Here is a 27,350-nt window from a genome sequence, read left to right on the forward strand (position 1 = left end):
GGGCACGTTGATGATGTATTAGCAAAGTATGTAACTCCAAAAGAAAAGCCAACAGTGGGACATAGGGATACAGTTAAACAGCAGCTTGCTAGGGTACAGTGTTGGGGTCTTGGAGTCCCCACCCCTAAATAGCTAATTTCTTCACCTGGTTCTGGACAATTATTAAAAGAAAACAAAGAGTGAAGACTGAGTCCAGAACACTCATTTCACTACAGATAGAGGTTAAGCGAGGATGTATGGGTCTACAATTATAATAAAAAATTAAATAACAGACTAAGATAATTTATTTTTATAATTTCTGGCTTTATTTCTCAAGTTCCCATCATCATAAAACCCAAATACTTTCCCTGGACTATTTACTATGAACTTTCGATTCCCATTTAAAATGGTTTACTTGTGGTGACTTTTTCATGACGTGTCTTGTTTTTCAAGAACTGGGGTCATGGGATGTGATGAGCTTGGTGTTTAGAAGTCTGTTCAAGGTGTAGGAAGGAGGTGTCCAGCTTGGAGTTTCTTCCATAAAGCAAATCAAGGTGGTAAGAAGTGAATGGAGGTGTCCGCTCTCAAAGCCACTGGTGAGGAGGGCCGGGCATTAGGGTTGCATATGTTTGGCTTGAGATCTCTGTTCTGTGACCCAGGGAAAAGTACTTAACTTCTCTGAGTGTGATTTCTCATCTCAAAATTAATATGTGGAAAATACCACCACATTATATCACATAATGAGCTAATGAAGACATCTTAGCTCTGCTTTCTTCCTCTAGAGCTTGGGCACAGACGACTAAGCGTGACATTGCTACAGGGGTCACTTTTAGTTGGACTTGAAGGTCTGGAGTTATGTGTCTCTTCCGCTGGGTGGTGTCAGTAAAGAGCTAGACTCGTCAACAAGTCATGTCGGGAGCTCCACTCCTAATGACTGAGAACAGTTCCTCCTTGGCTGATGTTTACCTGTTGCGTTCTGGAAGGTCCATCTGGGAGTACATGGATGGCGGTGGTGGCGGCAGTGGGCCTCAGGGATTTGGTGGGGGTCACAGGGACAAAAGAATGATCCTAGCTGGAAAGGGCTACCAGAGAATTCATGGAGACCCCAGGCCATGTTTTCTGATGAGGCAAAAGGGAAGAGAGCTAGTGTTGGTTTCAAGTGCTTTAATTCAGAAAACTGAAAATGTCTTCAGACTCTTCAGCTATTAATGGTCAGATAACTGTGTATCTAAAACCCTATATTGTCTACTGTGCACTTTTCCCTCATCTTCTGGATGAGGATACTGAGGGTCAAAGAGTCACTTGGCCAAGCCCTCCCCGCTAGTACAGAACTGGGGCTATAATCCGGATCAAATTCTAGACTTAGTGCTTTCGACCAGTAGCCAGGGGTCCCCGTTACTGTAGTTTACTCCAGTTGCCATATGGATTGCTTGCTGTTGATGGACTGTCCTTGCTCATTTACACGGCTGAGGTCATCTGAGAAAATGTCTCCTGTTGGCAGGAGGAAGAATGTGGGTAGAAGAGGACAGACAAGAAGTGTCAGTGGGTGAGGCCACCGTTAAATCAGCAATCCTTTATTTAGCAGCACTTGGCGTCAGGCAGTGTTTTAGCTGAACAAGATTCGGTTCCTCTCGGTAATTCACCATTAAGAGACAGATTCAAAAAGAATGTTAAAGTAGACCCATAACAAGTGCACCCCTGCACAGTCAAAAAATCTGTATAACTTCTGACAACCCCCACCCCCCGAATTCAACAGTACTGTTACACTAGTAACTTACTGCCGGCCAGAAGCCTCACTGCTAACATAGTCAATTAACATGGGTTTTGTGTGTTATTTGTATGATAGACTGTAGTCCTACAATAAAATCAGCTAGAGGAAAGAAAGCGTTACTATGGAAGTCATAAGGAAGAGAAAATACATTTGCGGGACTCTACTGTATTTACTGAGGAAAGAAATCCATGCATGAGTAGACCCATTCCCTTCAAACCTATGACATTCGAGGGTCAGCTGTGTAGGCTACCGTGAGGAAAGGGCAACGACAAAGCAGGTCACGGGGTGAAGTCGTTACAAAGCGGGGGTCAGCCCTGCTCTGAGGATTCAGGGAAGGCTTCACGGAAGGAGATCACTGAGCCCTCTCTCCAAAGACAGCGGGAGTTCGATTCCCAGCGGAGGCAATGTCTCGCGCTGAAGGGAGGAGGTGCGGTGCGGGTCAGAGGCTGGTGGTATTGGCCGGTAGCGGTGGAGTGGGGCTGGGACGCTGCGGGCTGGGATTCCGGCCATTAGGCAAATGGGCTCAGATCACGAAGGGTCTGCTTTTCCAGGCTAAGGAATTTGGACCATTATCTCTGATGAAAGAGACACTTCCAAGGATTTTAAACTGGAAAGCCACGTGTCTGCACCGGATCCTTTTTGTCTGCCCTGCCATGGTCTTTGCTGTCTGTCTGCACTGTCAGAGGCTGACTGCCATGGACGGCATCGGTCCATCTGTCAGTTCCCTAGGATTGCCATGAGAAAGTGTCACAAACCAAGTGGGTTATTCGCTCACAGTTTCGGAGGCTAGACGTCTGGAATCCAGGTGTCGGCAGGGTTGGTTCTCTCTGGAGTTTCTGTGGGAGAATCCATTCGTGCGGCTCCCCTAGCTGCTGTCTGGGCGAGCCTTGCAGGTGTGCATCGCTCCACCCTCTGCCTGTCTTCACCTGGCATTTTCTACCATGGCTCTGTCTGTGTGTCTTCTTCTCCTTTTATAAGACACCAGTCATATGGGATCTAGTTCGCCCTGCTGCAGCATGAGCTCATCTTAAATTCATTACATTTGCAAAGATCCTATTTCCGAATAAGGTAAGGTACCACGGGTTAGGACTTGAATATATCTTTTTGAGGGAGACAATTCAATCTACAACAGTTGGCAACCTTGCCCTTTCAGTTTTGGTTGGGTTAGGCCATAGGGGAGCGTGGGCAGGGGATGAGAGGGAGGGAAGGAAATAAAGTTAGAGAATTTATTCCCAAGCTCTGTACTTTTGGGGTCACCACAAACTGCCTTCATCTGTCAGCTGAAGATTGTAACCCTTGAGAGGTGGCCCTCTCCACAAAGAAGTCTCTCTCTTTCTCATTCATAATTGTTTTCTCCTCTTGCCTCATTAGGCCTAGGAATGGTAAAAATATCTCGGTTACTAGTTGGGAGTATTTTATCATCCCTATGATTTCCCTACACTCTGCCCAAACCTTTGTGATAATCTCCGTGTCAAAATGTCCACAGATTACCCACCTTGAGTGTTATCTCACTCCTGCCGAGGTCTTGATGGCGGTAGTGACACTTTTTATTTTAGCACAGTTGCTTAGGTAGCAGAGTAGAATATGGAGAGGAAAAGGAGGCAAGACAAGAGGCAGTGAGACTAGAGAGAAAGACAGTACAATAATTCAGATAAGAAATGACCGTACCTGAGCTTGCATGATAGCAGTTAAGACGGAGAGGAGAGGAGGGAGGCACAGAGTATTTGGAGATAGAATTAGTGTGGCTGGGCACAACTCCGGTGATTAATGAGATTCGTCCTCACCAAATACGTATTAGGTAAGGGGAAATTCTATCCTGTAGATTATCTCGTACTGATTTCAAAAAAGGTGAAGGTTTACAGATCAGTACAAGAGAGGCAAGGAGGATAGGTGCCCCCCAAACTTTTAAATAATGTGACATGGAGGCAGGCTTGGTGGAATCAGGAAGAATTCGAGTTTTTAAGGGTTTCAGTGTCCTGTCCCACTGGGTCAATATGGCATTTCTGGCTCCATCCCATTTTCCAGGGCCCATGAGGCGGTATTGGTAAGGACTGCATGGTCCAAAGAAAACTTCCCAAGCTAGTCTGGGATCCTTGAGGAACAGAAGAGGGACACTGGGCTTGGCGCCTATGCATGCGGCAAGGTCATCCAGGTACTGAATGAACTCAAGTTTGTCTTCACTGGTGTCTTTCATCACACCCCTGAGAGGAAAAAAGATGGACCATTTGCCATTTTCAAGTTATAAGTCATCCCTCCTCCCACCATTTTGTTTCTTCTTATCAGGGTCGAACCATGTTTGGGAATGTTTTTCTGCATTGCAAAGGGAAAAAAATGAGAGGAGTTTATCTACAAAGGGTGTTGGTGAGGATAATTCATTTTGTTAAAGGGCATGGTAAAAGGAGGCCATTGGAGAGGGGCTCCAGATAATGGTTTGGGTTGTTGGATTTGATATGAGGTAAAAACTGGTCGGTCCAAATACAACAGTTGAATGAATGAACACGATCAGAAGGCATCAATATGGCTGCCTATTTTTTAATGTTAATTTTGAGTGGAGACGGCCGTCTGTGGTGTCACAGCACTGAACCGGATGCAGACCCGAGTGTTGTATATGAAAGCTTATTCCTACCTATGCTGCTGTTAGTAAACTTTCATGACGTCCCTGTGTCATTCATTCACTCATGTATTCGTTCGATAAATATTAAGCGTCCGTCATGTGACAGGCATCATCCTAGGTGCTAGGGGGCCAGCAGTGGATAAAACACAGGCCTTGTCATCAAAGAACTGACATTCCAGTGAGGAAATGAACAGATTATAAAAACCCCCAGCCAGGACTCCTGGGTGACTCAGTCTGTTAAGCATCTGCCTTCAGCTCAGGTCAGGATCCCAGGGTCCTGGGATCGAGTCCCGCGTCGGGCTCTCTGCTCAGCAGGGAGTCTGTTTCTCCCTCTCCTGCGCTGCTCCCCCCCCCCCCCGCCCCCTTGTGCTCTTCCGCTCTCACTTGCTCACATTCTCTCCCTCAAATAAATAAAATAAAAAAAAAATTAACCTCCCCCAGCCAAATAGATATGTAATAAATCAGGTGGTTATCAAGTAATATAAAGGCAGGGAGGGGGACGAGGCACTGAAGGGACTGGCTGGGCTGCCACGTTTATACAGTGTTGTCAGAGAAGGCTCCTCTCTTACGAGGTGAGGTTCGACAGACTGAGCCTGTAGCTCCCTGGTGGGGGGAACATCCTGGGCAGAGGAAATAGTAAGAGCAGAGGTTCTGAGTGGCTGTGCCTGGCATGTTTGCGGCCCAGCGAGGAGGCTGGGGTGACCGGAGCAGTGTGGGTGAGGTGGTCGGACGGAAGGCAGTGGGGGCCCAGAGCCAGCGGGAAGCTCTGGAGGGCCGCAGAGTTGCAGAAGTTTCTGGGAGTGAGATGGGAAGCAGTCGGAGGGCTCCGAACAGAAGAGCAGTTGGTGTTGCTCACTCCTGCTGTGGTATCAAGATCTGACTGTGGGACAGAGTGGAAGCGGGGAGACCAGAGCAGGGGTGACAGTAGGTGTCCTGGTGAGATATGACAGTGGCTTGGTCTGGGGTGGCTGTGGGGGTAGCTGGAAGGGTCTGGATTCTGGATTTGTTTGAAGGTAGGTGCTGATGGTATTTGCTGATATGGGGTCCGAGAGAAAAAGAGGAGAGAAGGATGACTCTAGGGTTCTTGGTGGACTGACTGGGATGAGCAGCCAGTGACAGAGAAGGGGAGACGTCTCAGAGCAGCCCACGTGCGGGATGGGTGGGCCGGTGAGGGGGGCGAGGGTGCCCTTGTAGACATACTCAGTTTGAGAGGCCCCAGTGGTGGCCAAGTGGACACACCTGGAGGGACTTGGATTAGGAGTGGGAATTCTGGGGAGAGAGACGGAAGCCACTCTGTACGATGGTATTTAAAGCCACAGGCTGGGGCGAGGCCACCTAGGAGTGAGCGTTAGTGAAGTGAGAAGAGGTCTGAGGATTAAGGTCGGGCTTCACCAGTTTTTAGGAGCAAGGAGGAGGCCCACCAGTAAATTCAGAGAAAGAGCAGCCCGAGAGGTAGGAGGAGAACCAAGACACGGTGGAGTTCCGGGGGCCGGGGCACCCGCGATTGCCGTCTGCTGGGGGCCGGGCTCTGAGTTCTACTGCGGTGACGCGGCGGGCGACCGCACGGACACATCTCAGGCCACAGATCTGGCTGGTAGAAGAGTTAAGGTTGAAAACATGTTCTTCTGACTCTAGCGCCCTGACCTCCAGCCTGCTGTAGTGCTTCTCTAGGAATGGGTTGCGTGTGTGTGTGTCCGTGTGTGTGTAAGGAAATACCCTGGTAGGTTTTCCTGGAATCAGCTGCATGTCACGTCCTACCTTTCTATGAGCTGCTCCTTTTTAGTAGCCTCGGCCATCAATTTCTGGGATGGAGGTATCTGGCAGAGTCCTGTGAGAACAATTGGAAACACATTAATGTCACCTGTACCTTTAACTTCGAGCTCTCCTCCCCCCCCCATTTCTGGCCCCCCGCACTGCTCTATCTTTAGGACATGTAACAGTCAAAGCTCAGCCTGCAATTAGAGGTCATCTCCGGAGGCAAAGTCCTCCTCCAGACCCACTTACTAGGGTCCTCTCCTGCCAGAACGACGAGGATGGACACCCCATGGCTCCACCCTCAGCGGCTCAGGCCCCCAGTCATCAGCATCGGCTCCTGCATTCTCTGCCCGCATACTGCATATATTCATATATGATGTTGTCTGTATTGTGCGGTTTGCATATGCCTGTTTGTGTCCGTGCGTGTGTGTGTGAGAACCATTCGCTGGTTCAGCGGAAATACTAGCAATGACCTCGTTTTTCTAAGCCTGCCTGCCTGTCTCTGGGCCTCGTGGAGGCTCTGACTGCTCCAGTGGTGAGAAGTGGTGTCTCAGCCTCCCACCTACGCGGTCTCAGGGGGTGGGCTCTGCTCTCCTGGCTGGGAGCCCAGGGCTGACCCAGAGCGTGGGGTCCCTGTGTACGTGAGCTAGCTCTGCCTTCACTCCGAGCGGTGCTTGTCGCCAGCGTCACTTTATCCTGTGAGGAGTGGGCAAGACCTTCCTTGGCAGTTCCCGGATTGCCCCCGGAGGCTCTCTGGAGAAGTCTGTGATTGCTCCGGGGCTGTGAGCTAATCGAGTTTCATTTCGTCAGTGCTATCATTCTGATAAGCGCTTTTGTGCTCATTATCAAACACTAAAAAAGCCCAAAGTACCATCCGGTACTTAAGAGTCTTCTGTGGTTTTACTATAATGGGATAATGCTGTCCAAGCACTGTAATTGGCCTTAAACAAAAATTTGTGATCATTTGATGGAAACGTGTGGCATTGGAGGTCTATTACATTTGTACAGTGTGATCAAAGTCGACAGGCCTTAAGACTGCAGTATGTGCTATTTGTAAGTTATTGGTTTTTATTCATGAAGGACACACTTCTGCTAAAGGACAGCTGATTGGCTCAGTAGCGATTCCTGTTTTTATTTTAAAAATCATACAAGTGCAGTTCTTTAAAATGCTTACTCATCTAAAACTTGCCCTGCTTTAGAGAGGTATGAAAATAACAGCCAGAGAAGAACTGACAGCTGTCAATTAATAACCTTCACTGTGTGCCAAGCATGGTGCAAGCGCTCGGCAGACATCCGTCTCCTACAACATCCTTGGGAAACAGGTTTTATTATTCCTGTTGTTCAGATGAAGGCTCTGAGCTTCAGAGAGGTCCTCACAAAGCCGATGAGTTTGAGTTGGAATCGGACCCCATCATTTGTGCTCTTACAGTGAAAGTGGACAATTTAGTGTCCATATCTAAAAAAAAATTTATAGGCATTTCTCAAAGGTTACCCTCTCCTCAGAACTCAACTTTATTCACAGTGTGCATTAGTCCAATAACTTTCTTCGGAAGCGGTACAAAATTCTACTTCTAGAAATAAATGGTAAGATTTAGAAGTAAATAAACCAGACTAGACTAGAGTAGAACAGAATAGGGGGATCCCAAAGCTTCAGTAATTTCAGTGAATCTGAGAGATGGGATTCTATGTCGTTGTCCAAATTTACTCCATCCGGAGAATCAAAAACCTTTTTTCTGTTCTGTCATGTTAGCGATACGAGCACACCCACGTGGTAATATCACCCACAGATGAAGTTAAGTATCCGTTAAACTCTCGATATTTTATATTACTTTAGCTTACATCTGTGCCACTTGGGCTAAATCACAAGGCACTCATTTGAAGACTCAGACGGTCACATAGGGCTTTAAAAAGAGTCAAGTACCTTTGAATACTCTCGTGGCCCAGCGTGCTTGGAGCTCCGTGCCTGCTAAGATGGATCCTTTAAGGCTGATGAAGCCAATGAGAGCTAGCGTTGCTCTCTCTAGGTTTGAAGGAAAGACCCACTTATATAGGAATATCTTCTTTGTACTGAGGCTTTTAAGAGGTTCTTCGAGAAAGGGAAAAGAAAATGTGTATCCTGTCGCGAAGATCACAATATCGATGTTTTCTTCCACCGTTCCGTCTTCAAAGAGAGCAGAGGTTTCTGTAAACTCCTTCACGCTGGTTTTCATGGTGACTGTTCCACAAAGGATACAGGTTGGCAGTTCATCATTCACAATGTATTTTGGTTTTTTCCTTTGACACAGAAGAGAAAATTATTCATTGTACTTACGTCTATGAGATACCGGAGTGAACTCTTCATTTGGTCAATTCAAGGAATACTGTCTGTAAAGCATAGGGAGTGAATTGACCAATGTCTAGTTCAAAGTTATCTCTCCCAACTTTCTGTTGCAATAACACCTTTTGTCCTTCTACTTCCAGTAGAAGGCATGTCGACAATGTTTAAACCTATTCTTTCCTGCTTGTGGTTTAAAATTCTCTTGATATTTCTGGAGCAATGCTTTCCTTGAAGCATCAGGATTGAGTAGGCAACAGTCCATTTAATAATCAGTTTTGGGTCTCACCTCACCCAGACCTCAAAGGATTGACAACAGGCAAAGAGGAAGTTACCAAGAAACTTTTTGGATAAAAAAAAATCTGAATCCATTTATGTTGACACATATTTTCATTATGAGCATCATTCTGTCTAATCACAGCAGACATAATGTCTTTGTAAAATAGACATTTTGGGGCATCTGGGTGGCTCAGTCAGTTAAGTGACTGATTCTTGATTTGGGTTCACATCATGGTCTCAGGGTCATATGGTCAATCCAAAGGGGGCTCTGTGCTGGGTGTTGAGCCTGCTGGGGAGTCTCTCTCTCCCTCTCCTTCTGCCCCTTTCTCCTTCCCCTGCTCACACATGTCCACACACACTTTCTCACTCTCTCTCAAAAAAAAAAAAAAAAAAAAAAGACAAATCATCCATTGCCATTAATTTTCTTTATAAGTTGAGAGCCCATTAAATAAAAAAATTTAAGTACCCCTTTGTAATACTTAATCCATAATTCTCATGGTTAAATCTTTTATTCAGTTGCCTCTCTTGAATCCAGTTCAGTACAGGTGAGGGCAGAACTTGTGTCATAAAATTAAGGCATCTTCTTGTAATCACCATATTAAATGGGTAGCCTCCATCTGAATAGCGGTGGAGAACCCAGGCACCAGTCCTGGTACTGAGAAGTACCTAAAAAGTAAGGCGGGATAAATTATAGGGACATCGTCTTGTAGTATTTTTCCTTGGTGTGCTTCAATGTTCTTATAACATCAGACCTTTTTTTTTTTTTTAAGTTTTTAATTTTAATTCCAGTTAGTTAGCATACAGTGTTCTGTTAGTTTCGGGTGTACAATATAGTGATGCAGCATTTCCACACAGCACCCAGCGCTCATCACAACAGGTGCACTCCTTCATCCCCATTACCTGTTTCCCCCATCCCCCCATCCACTTCCCTCTGGGAACCACCAGTTGGTTCTTTATAGTTAGGAGTCTGTTTCTTGATTTGTCTCTCTTTCCCACTCTTATTTTTTTTCCCCACTGTTTGTTTGCTTCTTAAATTCCACATGTGGGTGAAATCATATGGCATTTGGCTTTTCCTGACTGGCTCATTTTGCTTAGCCTTATACTCTCTAGCTCCATACATGTTGCTGCCAATGGCAAGATTTCATTCCTAACATCTGTTCCTACCTGGTAAATTTGTACACAGATCTATAAATGACTTCCTGTTGTTGCCATTGTAGGTGTGCACTATTCATCAGGCAGTTTTTTCCCCATCCAAGTAATATCGAATTTAAAGTGATGTTTTGAGAGAGCTATTTTGAGTTAAATCAAAATCTCTTCTTTCCAAATCAAATCACTGTCCTATAATTTATGTTAAAGTGGAACAGATTTCTAACTTGTGAATCTGTGCTTGGACTTTCTAAAATCATTAAATATACTTTGTGGGCAGAGTAAAGGTTGCTTTTCTTTTCAAACAAATGTGGTCAGAAAAAAACCTTCCCTTTTCTAACTTTAGGGGGAGTTTTGCTAGAATTGCAGAGGGAGAGTGTAAAAGAAAGATAATTGGCCTGAGTGGAACAAACGGCCCATTTGGTCTTGTTTCTGAAACCGTTACCTCTGGAAAGTCCCTTGTGGTCTGACATCCATGCAGTTTCCTAGCCCCTCTTGGAGATGGTTCACTCCTGTAACTGGTGGATTTTTCACTCATGCTGTGTCCACATGATTTAGCAACTGGCCAGTGTGTTTTGTCATCATGTCTGCCCCTCTCCAGACACCAGAAAGGACGATGGGGTGAGGGTGTGGGTTCACAGGGGGTACCTGCGCTGCTGTCCGACTCAGCTCCACGGCCACGTCTCCAGCAGTGTTCCCAAGACCGATCACTAACACGCGCTTGCCTTGAATGCCTTCTGGGCTCTTATACTCCTGACTGTGCAGGATCTGGCCTTTAAATTTATGAATACCTGAGGGGAAGGAGGGATCAGAAAATCAGAAGAATCTAAAGTCGTAATTCCCTAGGATGCAGGCATAGGGTCTGGAGGAAAAGGAAAGTTCCAGAAATATGTCAGCCTTTTGCTCCTGCTGCTAATTGAAGGAAGTAGAAGCAGCACACCATCTCCCTCTCCGCTGGGTTCTGGGAGCCCAGGTATGGACCGAGTACAACCTGTGGGACAATTTGTATGCCATGCGAGTGCTCCCTTTGAAAGCAGTGACTTGGGGGAACTTGAGCTCACTGCAAACAAACCTCCCATGCATGATCCTGAACATCGTAAGCAAGAAGTAGACTATATTTTACCCAACAGATATAGTCTATAAGAATATGGCTTGTGGGGGCGCCTGGGTGGCTCAGTGGGTTAAGCCGCTGCCTTCAGCGCAGGTCATGATCTCGGGGTCCTGGGATCGAGTCCCACATCGGGCTCTCTGCTCAGCGGAGAGCCTGCTTCCCTTCCTCTCTCTCTGCCTGCCTCTCTTGTGATTTCTCTCTGTCAAATAAATAAATCTTAAAAAAAAAATATGGCTTGTGTATATAGCATATTTACAAATTGAATTTTAATTTATTTACAGTTTTCCACAGAAGAAATTTTGTGGCAAGTTCTCTTATACATAAAGTAATTCTTTTTGTGGGTTAGGCTTGCTACTTATACTTAATGCTTATTTTACTTTATTCTTTATTATATGCTTAATGCTTTGTTATACCCTATGCTTATTTATACTCCATTCTTATATTATTTATATTTGGGGTACTACTGATCTTTCCAGTTCCTAACACTCTGTTAATAGCAGGACCATGATTATGGAATTTATGAACATGAGAAGGGCTCTCAGAATATTTCTTCTCTTGATTCACTTTTGGTAACGATCTGCTTGGCATCTAGAAAAAAGACATAAAGCATGGATTTGTGTAAATGAAGACTGGGACTAACAGAGGAGGTAGAGGTGTTTGCAGCGGCAGCTGCAGCCATGGGAATTGCGAGGTGGCAGAGGAAACAAGAGGGATGGGGTCAGTGACGGTCGGACCCACAGGCGGGTGAGACGAAGGTCTGACAAGGAACCTGAAAGGGAAGCTTTCAAGTACTTCTAAAATTTTAAAATAAAAAGATGAAACTAGGGGTTTCTGGGGGGTGCAGTTGGTTCAGCGTCTGACTCTTGGTTTCAGCGCGGGTCGTTTTCTTAGGGTTGTGAGATCGAGCCCCACATCTGGCTCCACGCTTGGTAGGGAGGCTAAGACTCTCTCTCTCTCTCTACCCCTCTGCCCCTCTCCCCACTCTCACTCTAAAATAAATAGAAATAGGGAAGCTTGAGTGGCTCAGTCATTTAAATGATTGACTTTGGCTCAGGTCACGATTGCAGGGTCCTCGGATCAAGTCCTGTGTTGGGCTCCTTGCTCAACCAGGAACCTGCTTCTCCCTCTGCCTGCTGCTCCCCTTGCTTATACTCTCCCTCTCTCTCTGACAGATAAATAAATAAATTCTTAAAGAAATAAAATAAGTAGAAATAAATCTAAAAATAAAAAAATGAAAGTCTCCCAGAATATATCATTCTCCTATCATACAATGATTGATTGATTCATGTACTTAATAACATTTATTGCATCGGTAATATGTGTAACACAATATTTTAATTGGATTCTTTGCCTCTTAAGGCCCCCAAAGCTGGAAACTGAATACAATCCTGGCCATATTCCAAGGGACGTGTTAAGCCCACTGTGCAGATTTTGCAAAGAATGTGTATGCAGATCCGTTTCGGGATGCCTAGCCCCTCACTCACTTTTGTGGATTGGAGACGAAGTAGCCATGAGTTGGAAATTGGAGAATTTCAGGAAAGGACGTAAAGTGCTGTGACGTTTTCTGTCCCCGGGACATGGAGGCAGGTTGGAGGGGCTGCAAGGATACTGCTGTGAGACCTTGACCCTTGGAGTCTATGAAGCTCGGGGCCTGGTGTTTGACCCAAGCTTGACAGGCTGTGGCTGCACCTGTCTGCAAGCAGGGCCAGCTGTCCTGGTAGCAAGTTCTTCCTCCCGAGTTCAACATTAGTCTTAAAACTACTTGTGAAAGATCGGTGGTGATTAATGAAAAGCAGAAAAGGCTTTTTTTTTTTTTTTTTGAGACTCTTTTGAAGATTTAATTAAATTAATTCGTTTATTTTTTAAAGATTTTATTCATTTGACACAGAGAGACACAGTGAGAGAGGGAACACAAGCAGGGGGAGTAGGAGAGGGGGAAGCAGGCTCCCGGCTGAACAGGGAGCCCGATGCGGGGCTCGATCCCAGGACCCTGAGATCATGACCTGAGCCAAAGGCAGATGCTTAACAACTGAGCCACTCAGGTGCCCCACGAATATTTTATTAAAGAATTTTTTTTTTTTAATTTGTCAGAAAGAGAGCACAAGCCAGAGGGAGAAGCAAGCTCCCTGCACGGTGGAGAGCCTGATGAGGGACTCTATCCCAGGACTCCCAAGATCACGACCTGAACTGAAAGCAGATGATTAACCAACTGAGCCACCCAGATGCCCCACCAGAAAAGCCATCTTAAAAAGAGTAAACCTTAGATAGATGTCACAGGGGCTTCGACAGCATTTGAAATCATTACCCAAACCATTGTCGCTCTCTTGCACTTTGGACTAAGTAAAAATTGGCAGAAATGACTGCATTTACTCCCCAACTGTTCACATTCTGGCTAGGGCTTTGTCTTCCAGTGTCTCGTCGTGTCCTTGAGGAAACTGTATGATTGCTCGATGTTATTTTTTCGCATTGCTATCATGTTTGAAATACTTTACCACTGAAGGGGCACAGGACATGCCACCCCAAATGGGCTGCTTTGATAGACTGATTATTTAGGTGAAGGGACTTGAAAAACAGCAAAGGCAGGGAGAGGCCTTTTCTGGACCCGCCTCATCTGCCTAAAGGCAGATCCTCCAAAAGGACTCTTGTGGTCGTAAAACTCTTCCCTGGCGTTTCAGCAACCAGGGAGGATTGGCTCTTGTATCACAGGAGCGGACAGCAGAAATCTGTACAGATGAACTTTGTCGCAAATGATCGTATCTCCCATCAACTCTTCTAAGAGCCTGTTATTCGTCTTTCTAGAAACTTTTCCTGTCCCCTGGATTTCCTACAGCCCCTCCCCTTTCCCTATTAAGATGGTACGTAAACTCAAATCTCATAGTTTCTTTGGGTATTCATTATTTTCTATGATGCCTCCGGATTAGTATTAAAAATTAATCTGTATACCTTTCTCCCTGTTAATCTGCCTATCAAGCTGAGGAGGGTAGAAGGAAAGTCTTTTTTTCCTTACAAAACAGAACTGCGCATTTCACCATACATATATGCAAAGTGGGGGTCTTTTTTTTTGACTATTCACCCACAGTTTTTTTTTTTTAAGATTTTATTTATTTGAGAGAGAGAGAGAGCATGAGAGCAGGGTGAGGAGCAGAGGGAGAAACAGGCCCCCTGTTGACAGGGAGTCCAACGTGAGGCTCTATCCCAGGGCCCTGAGATCATGACCTGAGCCAAAGGCAGATGCTGCTTAACAACCGAGCCATCCAGGCACCCTATTTATTAATTTTTAAGTAGGCTCCACATGCAATGTGGGACTTGAACTCACACCCTTGAGATCAAGGGTCGCACACTGCACTGACTGAGCCAGCCAGGTGCCCGAGAGCTGGGAATTTAAATGCAAGTATTCTGATGCAAGATCCTGGACTTTTTTTTTAAGATTTTATTTATTTGACAGACAGAGATCACAGGCAGGCAGAGAGGCAGGCAGAGAGAGAGAAAGGGAAGCAGGCTCCCTGCTGAACAGAGAGTCCGATGCGGGGCTCGATCCCAGGACCCTGGGATCATAACCTGAGCCGAAAGCAGAGGCTTTAACCCACTGAGCCACCCAGGCGCCCCGATCCTGGACTTTTAACGTCCACGTTATGCCCCAGTACCTTCCCCTGCCTCTCTTCCGTATCACTCTGTCATCGCTTTGTGCACGGAAAATTGCATCGCTGTTACTCAAAGGATGAATTCACGCTACGGTTTAGCAGGAAGTTATACCCTTTACAAAAAAAATCTTCATGAACTGTGGTCAGCCAGGGACCTCCAGAGTTATTCTCTCAAGTCAGATTTGTAATAATCCTCCCGGAGGTGGGAGTTACTCATCCTCGCCTTTATAGGTAAATCCACTCAGCTTAGAAAGGCTAAGTTATTTGCTTAAGGCCATATAATTAATAAGTGCCAGAGACAGGATTTAAATTCTGGTTTTGTGACTCCCATTTGTGCTACCTTTCAAGCTGTTTTTCTCCCTTGAATGACTTAAGGGATTGAGTTTGCCCTGGAAATAGCAAATAATTATATTTAATTTGGTACCAGTAATCCGCCCCCCCCCCCATTTCTTTTTATGCAAAAGAGCGGGCAGAATTCTTTCATACCAACACCCTGAGCCAAGTCCCACTGAGCCCTCTGTTCGAGGTCCTGTGCTGGGCACGTCACGGCTAGCAGCTGATTTCATCCTCAAGCAACCCTAGGAGGAAACTGCTTAGTATTTCATTTTACAGGGGGAGAAATAGGGACTTAGGACACACGGTTTGCCAAAGAAGTCGGAGGCACAGCTTGAACCTAGGTTGCCCATGGTAACCAGGGGGCAAGGCTGCCTCTACTTGGACAACGGAAATGACTCTAAGGCTTTAGTTTCCATGAGAATCACATTGCTGGGGGGAGTTTGTTAAACACAGGGATTCCAGGGGCCCACTTTTGGAGGTTCTTATTCTGTAAATGCCACACGAACTTGCTTTTAAAATAAGCATCTCAGGTCTTGGCAGTGGTTAGGAAACCCTGAGCCGTGGTCATAATCCACAGCTATCATCACACTAGTTCTGTTCTTTCAGGCAGTTTTCATAAGGCTGTTGGGAAACTGATTTCATTCAATAAGCTCATATTAAACATACACTATTGTCATGGAAAATGACTTCAAGGTTCAGCTTTCATTTTAATCATATTTTGCTTTCTCTATCTCATGCCTGTATATGGGGGGGAGGGCGCCAGGGAGTGGAGAACTGGGGACTACTGAGCACTTGTGGACTGCTGTCCCCTCACTTGGGGACACCTAATGCCAGATAATATATGCATCATTTGATGCCAAGGAAATGCAACATTTAGGGGAGAGAAGTTTTCAGACAACTGGGTAATTTAATACAGAAACATCAAAACCCTTTTTTTTTTAACAGAAGTCTTTCTGAAGGTAATTTTCTATTTTACATCCTAAAAGTAGAACACACTGATAATTCAAGGTCATCCTTATAACCTTCAATTATCGCATCATCCTCTTATTTAGTGACACCCTCAGGGTCTGCTGAGGGGCACGGGACTTAGTTTTCCTTGTCACTAAATGTCTCTTTTTTCATCTCATACTTACTGCCCTAATGTTATGGTTTGGGAAATCACAGCAACTGTCTTAGGGGAAGGACGACCAGGCCATTGAATTCGATTTACAGTGCTCACAAAGCTAAAGACATTTATGAGTAATTGATCACACACAATTAGGCATTCACATCCCTCATCTATAACTAACGATCACAACCGATACGCGGTTGGAGAGTCAGTCTTACACAACTTCTGCATGGGGAGAGGAATGTGCAGTTCGGGTCTGTGTTACCCACCCTGGGGCTCCCACCTGGGACGTAGGAGGACCTCGAACTCTGAGGTGGGATGGGTGCTGAGACAGGAGTTGAAACAGAGGGCTGAGTAGTTCTTAGTCTGGGGGAATCACACGTCTCTTTGGAAGCAGCTTCTTCTGAACGGTTCTCAGAAGGTTTGTACTAGTTCCCAGGAGGTCACGAGTCACGTGGCAGGAGCTACTTTTGGTGGAGAGCTCACTAAGTGGTCTGTCCTCTGCTGAGTATTTTACATGGACGGTTTCACTGAATTCTCAGGACCGCCCTATGATATGGAGTCACTGGGCAAAGTTTACCCAAGGTTATGCAACTAGTGCTGGAATGTGGTCTGGGCTGCTGACTTCAGAACTTTGTTCCTAAGTAGCAAGCTAAAGGTCACGACTCAAGGGCCATTGCCCGGAGGGAACTGCAGCAGATCAGGACTCCTTGGAAACCTTCCACTGTGTCCCTCAGCAACATTCCGCATTCTGGGAACACAAAGAAAGTTGGGGTATCTGTCCTGGTGTCCTCCTGTCACAAATCCTTCTAGAGTCCGGTCATAAACATAGACCTTCTCAGGAAGTCTCTGAAATCGGTATGCGTGAATTCCTTTTCCATAATCTGGGTTTTGGGCAAAAGAGAAGGGCACACCGATACATCTGATGCAATCATTTCTTCCCCAGAGGTCATTAACATACATAGAAATGTTTGCTCTCGAAATGATCTCAGACTACCGTGTGATTCTGTTTTATGTTTGCCCCGATTCTTCCCTCGGCCCAGCTCTTCCGGATGACATGCTTTAAACTGCCACAAGGATTCCCCACCTCTCAGTTCTTGGCTGATCTTTTGCAATAGCAACTTTTAGTCAGCGTCTAAGTGGAACTAAGGGTAAGCCAAGCCAAACTGGTAAGACACTCCCTTCCAAAAACATCAGTGCTCTGGCACCCGTAACACATCTCCCCCCAGAAACTTCGCTCCGAGAGCTGGTTCTATATTTCTTCAGTGCCGTGTCGTCGTTCATTTAGGCTCCCGGCTCCTTGCAAATCTGAAGCCCAACCACTATTCACATCATTGCTTCTCTGCAAAATTATGCATTGAGGTTTCTCTCTCGATCCCTAAAACATTTGTTTAAAGTAGGGCGCCTGGGTGGCTCAGTGGGTTGGGCCTCTGCCTTTGGCTCGGGTCATGATCTCAGGGTCCTGGGATCGGGCCCTGCGTTGGGTTCTCTGCTCGGCGGGGAGCCTGCTTTCCCCCACCCCACCCCTGCCTGCCTCTCTGCTTACTTCTGATCTCTCTCTGTCAAGTAAATAAATAAAATTTAAAAAAAAAAAAAAAAAAAAAGATTTAAAGTAGGATATTTTGTTCATTTGAGATTACATTTGTAAGATTTACATTTCGTTTTTTTTTTTTTTTTATTGGCTCAGATTTGCAAGCTTTCTTCTTCACCCTCGTCCTTAAATGTTCTTTCAATTCCTTAATGAAGTTTCCGAACTTCACTGCCTCCATTGTCTTTAAAGCCACTTGTAAGTGGCAGAAGAGCAGTGGCGCTGCAGTTCTGTCATCCGCACTGGGCCTCGCACACCGCCATCTGCCAGTCGCGGCAACCATGGCTTTGAACTGTGCGGATCCACTTACATGGATTTTTCTCAATAAATACCACACAGCACTGCAAATGTCTTTTCTCTTTCTTTTCTCTAGCTTACTTTATTGTAAGAATATGGTATATAATACACATACAGAATATGTGTAAACTCACTGTTCGTACTATTGATAAGGCTTCTAGCCAACAGCAGGCCATTAGTAGTTAAGATTTTTTGGGCGAGTCATAAGTTAGTTGGGGATTTTTGACTATGTAGGGGGTCAGCGTCCCTAACCCCCGAGATGCTCAAAGGTCAATTGTACATTTAAAAAAAAAATGAGCTGTTAGAGTCAAAAGCATTTCTAAAAGGAATTTCTAAAACTCCATTGTGGTGATAGCTTTGGCATAAGAGATGTATGGGTTATTATTGTGGGGACCATTCTGAAGGGTGAAAATATTTCCTGGGATGTATACTTGCTGCTCTGGTCTTTAAAAACAAATCTGTCAGGTTTTTTATACTCTCACTTCCTTTAAGTTATTGAATTACAGATCACTCCTGATTCAAATGACCTGCAATTCAATGACAAAATTCGAAAGCTTGTATTTTTTTTTTTTATATGACCCACAAGCCTTATGTGATCAGACAGGCATGTTAAAGCTTCAGTAATAGCAGCATTTATATTAACAAGTAAATAAGAAGACACTTCCATAGTTCTTTACACCTCTCAAACTTACTTTGTACATTGCATTTCTGTGGGTGAACATAGAGTTGTCTCTAGTCATTAGGAATTATTTTCAGTTATAAATAAATGACTTTTTCTAGGAGAGCCCAGAAGAGTAGACATGGTCTCAGGTAGAAATGACTCACCAGGAAAGGACTCCAAGGGCAAACGGGGATTCAGGTAAAGTCCAGTGCAAACCATGACAGCATCAAAGACAGCTCGTTCCTGCTTCCCCTCTGTCTCTGTGACAACATCCCACTGGCCAGTTTCAGAGAAGTCTGGACGCTTTGTTACACTGCACACTGTGGTCTGAAAGTAGCAGACAACACTCACTTTCTTTCTTTTTTTAAAAAAATATTTTTATTTATTTATTTTTTTAAGCATTTATTTATTTGACAGACAGAGAGAGATCACAAGTAGGCAGAGAGGCAGGCAGAGAGGGACGGGGAAGCAGGCTCCCCGCCGAGCAGAGAATCGGATGCGGGACTCCATCCCAAGACCCTGGGATCATGACCTGAGCCAAAGGGAGACGCTTTAACCCGCTGAGCCACCCAGGTGCCCCCACTCACTTTCTGTCAGTCACCTTGGGACCTCATGTAATGGCTGGTATGGTAACCATGTTCATGGGCCAAGTGCATCTCAGGGTAAGAGACTTGTCAATATTAGTTTATCTCCCCAATAAAGAAATTAAGTAACTTGTACAAAGTCTCAAAAGCAGGCCTACATGGTGGGCCCCAAAACATTTGCATTTTTTCCCTGGAAGGAGGAAACATTTAGTTCTTATTTCCAGCGGGAAGGAGATGAGTTAAATACTGAATGCATCTGGAAAATGTGGGAACAGTTTTGGCTCATTATAGTTTCTGCGGTTCAGATTCCTAGTCATTTCTTCCAAGCACGTTTCATGAACTAAATTTGTTTCTTCTTTCCTCTCAAAGGAAAAAATCTCTAAATTTCATCCTGAATAAGAATTTGGATTCAGAAGAGGAATCAGGGAAGTGTGTATCTTAGTGATTTATTTGAGCAAAAATGAGAAATAGGAGAAGCAAGGAGTCATTATCATCTGCCTTATTCATACAGAGATAAAAATCAGGAATAAGTTTACTTAGGATGCCCTTTCCATTAGCTTGCTGAATGGGCAGCCCTCATTATTAACCTTTCCGTAACCCAAGTTGTCTTACCCTAAACCGAATGTATTTCAGAAGGTCAAAGTGCTCAGCAAATTCTTGGAGATAATCCCAAAATTTTCCTTGGTTCATGAAATTGGGATAATCTTCTTGAAAGGGGAAGTCGCTATAACATGACATTTCTTTGCAGACATTTGTCACTAATGACCTGTAGACCCTGGTCATCTCATCTTTAGAAGTTTCCTGTGGTGAAACATAGTTAGCTAGATGGGGTGGGGGAGGCAGGAAGAAAAGAGATTCCACTTGTAATTCCAACGAGTTTCAGGAAAACTCAGCATCAGAACTCCATGCTATAGTTGTCAGAAATCATTGGTGGGACTGGAATTATTAAACACAATATCTTTCTCACACTACAAAGAAGTTAACAAAATTTAGTAGGCCTCCAAGACTAACACTGCCATTCAGTGATTCCATGAACACGGGGCCTACAGTCTGCTTGGCTTATTTTTGTCTTCTTTTTTTGCCATCCTCAATCTCTGCACTCACGAGGACCTTGTCCACTTACCTTTGCTCACAGAACGCCTCATTGGTTTTTGCATTTATTGTCTAGGTTTATTTTCTTTTTCTTGTTTTTACATTTCTTTATTTAGTTTAGGGGGGGTGGGGCAGAGGGAGAGGGAGAGAGAATCTGAAGGAGATTTTGTGCTGGGGGTGGAGCCCAATACGGGCTCAATCCCAGGACCCTGGGATCATGACCGGAGCCGAATCGGGAGTCAAATGCTTAACTGACTGAGCCATCGAGGCACTCTTATCTTCTTTCTTTCTTTCTTTTTAACTCAATATTATTTTCTAAAATTTTTCTCTATTATTTTAGAGTTGGGGAAGAAATCCAAACCAACAGTGGGGTCAAGTAGCAGAAGGTACCCAAACCAGACCCAGTGTTTTCTTTCCACACCGACATTTGGTGGCTCAGTCAGGGTCACAGTCCATCAGAAAAACCTTCCCCCCAGCACACTGTAATCCCAGGGTTGTGACGACACCTGCTTACATACATTTGCTTATTCCATTTCCTTCAGGGTCTGTCAAAGACTGGCAAAGGCCACCTTCTCCATGAAGACTTCCCTCACTCACAGAGTTCGAAGTACTCTCCTCCACAACGAGCTCCCACTGAACATCGCTTTTCTCTTACCCCCTGGAGCATCCAGTTCTCAGACCTTCTGTTTCCTGACACTTTATGTCCCACCAACGGGACGGATGCCTAGGTCCCTGCTGAGGCACTTCCAGCCCCTACTTCTGTTGCTTGAGTCACCTAACAGCTGGACTAGCCCCAGGTGTAACCCCCCAGGGTGCACATTCCACTCCCTAGAAGGACTACTCAGTGCCTTGGCTCTTTATATTGTGATAAGGTGAAAGCTCCCAGACCTCCCACCCCGACCTTCCAGGGTCTGGATTCTTGCCTCCCTCCTGCCAGTTCTCTTCCCAAAGACCTGAATAGCCCTGTGGGCTGAGGCTCAATCCCTGAGGCCGGCTTCCAGCCTCCCAAGAGCATCGTCTGCTCTACATTCACCAGTGCCACTCTGCCTAACCTAGGCGACGCTGTTACTTTGTCTCAGAGCGTCCGTGGCCTAGAAATCACTGTAACTTCCAACACTATGTTTGGTGTATCAGATGGAACGCTTCCTTCCTCCTCCTTCCAACTGGCCATGACCTTGCCCTGCAGAGTCCGCAGGTTCATCACCTGTCGGACTGCAGGAGGCGGTCTGGAGTCAGCTGCACACGAGCTGTGGTGTTGTAGTGAGCTGCTTTCTTAAGTGATCACCAAGGTAGGCTTAGGCCACCATGCCAGAGCAGGGACAAAGCCGACTGCCAGTTTACGACTGATGGACGTGGGAGGGTACAAGTACGCACAGTAAACTTCCATAGTCCCCCGATGTCGTTAGTTCTCTCAAAGCAGGTGGGCTCCAGGTCCTCATCCAAGCAGCACTTGATGGAGGACAGGCCACTCACACCAGCTCCAATCACTGCCACTCGCTTGGCCATGGTACTCTGTTGGAGGAAGGCCGGGCTGAGCGACAAGACTGGAAGGAACCTCCTGTCATAGAACTCGACTCTTGGAGCGGTCTACACACCCTCTCTGAGCTGAGGCAGATTCGCATCTTGGTTAAAAATGAAATCAGACTCTGGAAATCAGAGTGTTTGGCTTAAATCTTAGTGTCACTTATGAATAGTGTGAGCTTGGGCTAGCTATTAATCTTCTCTGGGCCCCAGTTTTCTGTTTAGTATGAAATGGAATGGAAATAATATCTTAAATATTTGTTATTATTTGTTATGAAGTTAAATGATTGGTATGTTGGAAGGACTGTGGAAGTGTGTCTCCTACACAGTAAGTGCTCACTTAAATTCAGTTCTTGGTATTAACTACTATGGTCAGGACCTTGATCCCGTTGAGACTTTTTGTTTAATTTTTAAACATTTTTTATTTTACTATTATAATTATTTTATTTTTATTTAAGTAGGCTCCATGTTCAACATGGGGCTTGAACTCATGACCCCGAGATTAAGAGTTGCCTGTTCCACTGAGACAGCCAGGTGCTCCTCTGGATGTCAGATGCCCTCCGTAGTAAAAGGGCCTTTGCTATCACCTTGTTGTTCCAGACCCTAGGACCTGCGGCTAGCAAAAATGTTAGTTTTTATTCAAAACATCTAGAGTCCTGAAGAATAGCTAGTCAAGGGTCATCTCCTGCCATATATCAAAGATATTCCACGAATTAAGGGCGGGTATTAATCTTGCACAGAGGCAAGACAGATGGACCATAATATAGAACAAAGTCCCCAAGGAGAGTTCCGTGAGACATTCTAGGTGAGGTCTTCTGGGAAGTAGAGACTGCGGGTAGTACGTGTCACAGGGATTTATAACCAGTTTTTCTTGGTATTCTAATTCGGACTTCTGCAAACATCAACACAGCTTTCATATTGACAGATGGACTAGCCACTCAGTTAATTCCAACAAATCATCTGTGTTAAGAAGTGTTCGAGTTTTAAATTACTTATTTAACTAAATTACTTATTTACTTATTTATTTGTCAAATTATTTAGTTAATTATTTAATTTACATTACTTATTTAAACTTATTTAAATCGCTTATTTGTAAATTACTTATACAAAAATGCCTTGCACCAAATATCAGTGTTCATTCCTACCTAATCGTCTCCCTTTTTTCCTCTTTCCCCTAGAAAAGACAGCTCCCAAAGACAAAATTAACCAGCAAGTTTGCCTCTAACCAGTAGGCATACATACCTGGGTTGAGTCTGATTTCTAGACAGTTTTTAATCAGAAATAAGTGGCCTCCACCAATAACAACACTGGAATTTTCAGGCCTCTAGACAGAATCCTAGAGTTAGTGGCTCTCAGCTGTGCTTTCTTTGCAATACACCGAAGATGGTGGCTCACGGGACTGGTCAAGTGCAAAACCGGCCACTGTAGACAGACTGGAAACAAAGTAATTCATTCAGCAGGTGCGCCCTGGGCACCTCTAAGTGCAGTTACTGAGCCAAGTGTGGGGGACCCACAGATGAAGACCCAGTAGCTAAATAATAGTAATAATAATAAAAAAAAGACTGTCCACAAGGAGATGCCACCATATGGAGAGAGGTGGACACCCGCGGTATCACGTGGGACGTCCCTGCAGCAGCAGCGCGCTCTGGGTAGGCTGTTGGGCTGCGTAGCTCTGCCCGGAGGCTTAGTTAGAGACCCAGAAGGGGCTGTGTTCTTCTGGGGTGAAAACACCTTGTCCTTTACACACCAACTGAAGAGATGGTACAGGCAGCAAAAACAAACTGGGAACTTATGCCTCTTAAAATTACACAACACTTGCAGATTATGAATTTCCGAGTGAGGGCAACCATTTAAAAAACCACTGAGGGAGGTTGTGAGTGAATTGGAAACTGGAAGATGTGGGTTCCAGTGCTCCCTCTGCCTCTAACCAGTGTATATATGTAAACAAAATTATTTTTTTCCCTGTGCGGTTGTTCGCACATGTGTAAAACAGAGGTTTCTAGTGGTTTTCCCTTCCAGCCCGAGAGAATAGTTTTTAATGCCCGAATACCAAGTATTTGGTACCAAAAGAGGTGTGAACTGAAAGGTAGGAGAGATACTGCAGGCCCGGAGGGCTGGGGGTGGGGAGTGGGGACATAAGGTGTGTGTAAGCTCTTCGTGCACTAGAAAGGTCCTAGCAATGCAGGTCCTCTGTGGCCCAAAGCTTGCTTATGACGAGTCCCGTGATAGAGATGAGCCCTGAACTACTGAATTGCACTTTGAAGATTTTATTTATTTGAGAGAGAGACAGCGAGAGAAAGCATGAGAGGGGAGAAAGTCAGAGGGAGAAGCAGACTCTCCAAGGAGCAGGGAGCCCGATGCGGGACTCGATCCCAGGACTCCGGGACCCCGACCCGAGCCCAAGGCAGTCGCTCAACCAACTGAGCCACCCAGGCGCCCCCTGAATTGCACTTTGAATGACATGGAAACCCCATCCCATTCCTGCCAGACCAGAAAATGTAGGAATTGTTCTTGAGACGTGGAGAGACTTGGGTGATTTGCAAATCATGCGATGGTTATGATGATGATTTATTTAAATTTGGAATCTCATCTGATGATACTTCTTATCAGCACCCACTTATTTTGTCACAATATTTCCTATTACCAAACTGTGGAAAATTTGATGTTTCCCAATGCCCGGCACTACCAGCTCATCCGTCAGAGGAAACCAGAGGTGAGAAGAGAATTAGAGAAAGTCTCATGATTCTGTTATTCCCACCGACACCTTTCTTTCAGATGGGTTCTCCCTACAACCTAACTTCGTCTCCTTACAATACTCCTTTGCCTTCTGACTTTCTCTTTAATTCTGTTACTTTATCCCTAATCGAGAGGCTCCTGAAGAAGAGAATCACATTCATTCTGAAGGAATGCACTCACCAAGGAGAATATTTATCCTCTGCAAAAGCAGTTTCTGGAAACATCGCCCCATTAAAAAAAAAAAAAAAAAAGGGAACAGCAAAGAAGAATAATCCAGGACACTTACCTTGTTGGGACAGAGCAGCCACTCTGACAAATTACTTCTCAAAGCAAATAGACAAAGACAGTGTTTGCCTTAAAATTTTTTTCGAAACTCAAACTCTTTGTTCTGAAAGGAAAACAAAGGAAAGTGGACTTTGATCAAGTGGTCTCAGTGTGGAAAACGATTTGCCTTCTCAGTCATCCTGGTGACAGCAGAAGGTGTCCCCCGCAATGAAGATACAAAGTTGTGTAGGGCTGGAGCGGGATACTTCCGTAATCGCAGGGGAGGGCTAAATGACGAGTCGGAATCCTGGCTCTGGATTCGAAGATCACAAACTACTTTTGCTTCTTTTCCCCACCCTCCTGAACGTCACAGTTGCAGCCGAGCGGGAAACCTCCGCGAAAGCTTGCGAAGTGGCTGCTCTTCTCGTGGTGGCCTTTAGAGGGTGCCAGAGTCACCGCCAATGTCACAGCCCGTCCTGAGCCGTTCTGCCTGCCCAGCTCTTTTGCATGGTTAATCCCTTGAGCCATCGTCCAAGCGGTGCAAAGGAGATCATAATTTAGGTGACTGTCACCTCATCAACTCTTTCATGTCTAGAGCTCTCTAACCCCAGAAATAGGATTTTAAAATCCAGAGCCTATAAGGGATTTAAGCAGCGTCATCCTTTTTGAAAGGGTGAGCAGAGGGAGCTGGTAAAATGAGATCAAGAAAGCATAAAGTTAGTTTTAAATATTAGCCTAGGGCACCATAAAAAAGAATAATTCCAGAAGCAACAATAGAATACTAAATAGGCACCATCTTTTTTTCTTCCCCCCCCTTTTTTTTTTTCCTTCTCCATTGAGTGCTTGGAAGCTAGCCATCTTAAGTTCATTGAATGGTCTCTGGACCGGCCCCACAAATGCAAATGTGCACGGGGGTCAGGAGCGTAACTCAGAGGAGGAGAGCGCCAGGTTAAGATCGACTGGAAAGCACATCTCCAGTCTATTAGCTTTAGGTAGTGGTGCTATTTGAGAGCATAAGCCCCAAATTGCAATTTTAGACTCTTCAAAAGAAAATGGAAGTCCGGATTTGCAAATGCAATCTTCTGTTGGTAGCAAATTAGTTTTTTCTTTAGAAAAATATTAAGCTCACAGAAGAGTTGAAAGAAGAACACCCGTATCTCCAGGCATCAACCTCTTGGCACGTTTTCTTCTTCTCTTTATACACACACACGTGTGCACATACACGCACGTGTCTGAGTATAGTCATTATTTTTATGAAGATTTTGTTTATTTGAGAGAGAGAGAGAGAGAGAGAGAGAGAGATTGAGAGAACAGAGGAGGGGCAGTAGGAGAAGCAGACTCCCTGTGGAGCAGGGAGCCTGATGCAGGACTCGATCCCAGGACCCTGGGTTCTTGACCTGAGCTGAGGGCAGACACTTAGCTGACTGAGCCACCCAGGTGCCCCGAGTGTAGTCTTTAAACACCAGGTGCCACAGGGATATTCTTCCCACATTCACATTACTATTACCACATCTAAGAAAACATACAAATTCGATAATATCATCCAACATACCCAGGCTACTTTCACATTTCTTCAGTTGTCTCCAAAGCGTTCTTGCCCAGTGGCATACCAGAGCTGGCTTGTGCCGTGAGATGGTGTGTGTCTCTTCCACCTCCAAGTTCAGTGAAATCACAGTAGCTTGGCATTGGTCAGGGTGGGACTATTCATACCATGGAAACTGGCAATTGCGCTAAGTCTGGGGTCCTCCCTACCCCGTGGCTAGTTTATTGGCACACGACTCTTTTTCTGAGCTATAACTGATATGCAGAAAAACCCTGTGTGTATTTAATTAATGTAATTTGATGAGTTTGGAGTTTGTTAAGACATTCCCGCAATCAAGACAATAAACATACCCATCACCTTCAATAAGTTTCCTCATGCCCTTTTGTTTGTTTTTGGTGAGAATACTTAAGGTGAGATCTACCCTTTTAACAAATCATATGTGCACGATATGTATTTTAACTATATGTACTGTGTTGGACAGCAGATTGCCAGAACTTATTCATCTTGCATAACTGAAACTTTATTTATTTATCTATTTCTGTTACGTAAATTAACCCATTTATTACAGGCTAGCAGTGTTTCCAACGGCGGGCTTCCCCTGGTCTTTCAACTCCTTCAGGCTTCTGATGGCGGATTCTACTGTGAGGCAGAAGCGGTGCTGTAGGTCCAGGCGCCGCCAGCGACGGTTTTCTTGTAGGAGCCACAGTGCCAGATCCCCACAGCTCGTCTTTTCGTCTTGGTTTTGCCACAGAAGCAGCAAGTGTACTTGGCGTGCTGGCTTATCTCAGTCTTCTTCACCATCTTCCCGAGGGAGGCACCATAACGGGTCCCGTAGTTGCCCACGATTCCGGCCTTCTTGGTGCGTTTAGCCATGTTGCCGCAAACTAGGCCTGAGCCCAGAGAGGACAAAACTTTATTTATTTTTAAAGATTATATATTTATTTGAGAGATAGAGAATGAGCAGGGGGAGAGGCAGAGGGACAGGACACTGGGATCATGACCTGGGCCAA

General features: G+C 45.1%; 2 protein-coding genes across 7 annotated transcripts; both read right to left on the reverse strand.

The window, feature by feature from the left end:
* Positions 1–286: 286 nt before the first annotated feature.
* Positions 287–25,072, reverse strand: FMO4 (flavin containing dimethylaniline monoxygenase 4). 6 transcript variants are annotated; one of them, XM_045982806.1, is made up of 10 exons: positions 24,820–25,071; positions 23,040–23,230; positions 21,651–21,788; positions 19,797–19,985; positions 18,765–18,927; positions 10,507–10,649; positions 9,179–9,378; positions 8,041–8,393; positions 6,123–6,192; positions 287–3,951 (listed from the first exon to the last, which is right to left on the reverse strand). In XM_045982806.1, exons 3-10 carry the CDS (start codon positions 21,780–21,782, stop codon positions 3,531–3,533), a joined length of 1,671 nt encoding a protein of 556 aa, XP_045838762.1. In that variant the 5' UTR covers positions 21,783–21,788; positions 23,040–23,230; positions 24,820–25,071; the 3' UTR covers positions 287–3,530. The 6 variants fall into 6 exon arrangements, with proteins under 6 accessions (XP_045838762.1, XP_045838767.1, XP_045838763.1 ...); XM_045982811.1 differs by having other exon boundaries at positions 287–1,470; positions 24,820–25,070; XM_045982807.1 differs by lacking the exon at positions 23,040–23,230 and having other exon boundaries at positions 24,820–25,072.
* Positions 25,073–26,976: 1,904 nt separating this feature from the next.
* On the reverse strand, positions 26,977–27,213 carry LOC123928397 (60S ribosomal protein L37a-like). Its single transcript, XM_045983528.1, has one exon. The coding sequence runs from the start codon at positions 27,211–27,213 to the stop codon at positions 26,977–26,979; it is 237 nt and encodes a 78-aa protein (XP_045839484.1).
* Between the last annotated feature and the right edge of the window lie 137 nt (positions 27,214–27,350).

Source organism: Meles meles, chromosome 17 (genome assembly GCF_922984935.1).
Source record: "Meles meles chromosome 17, mMelMel3.1 paternal haplotype, whole genome shotgun sequence".
Lineage (NCBI taxonomy): Eukaryota > Metazoa > Chordata > Mammalia > Carnivora > Mustelidae > Meles > Meles meles.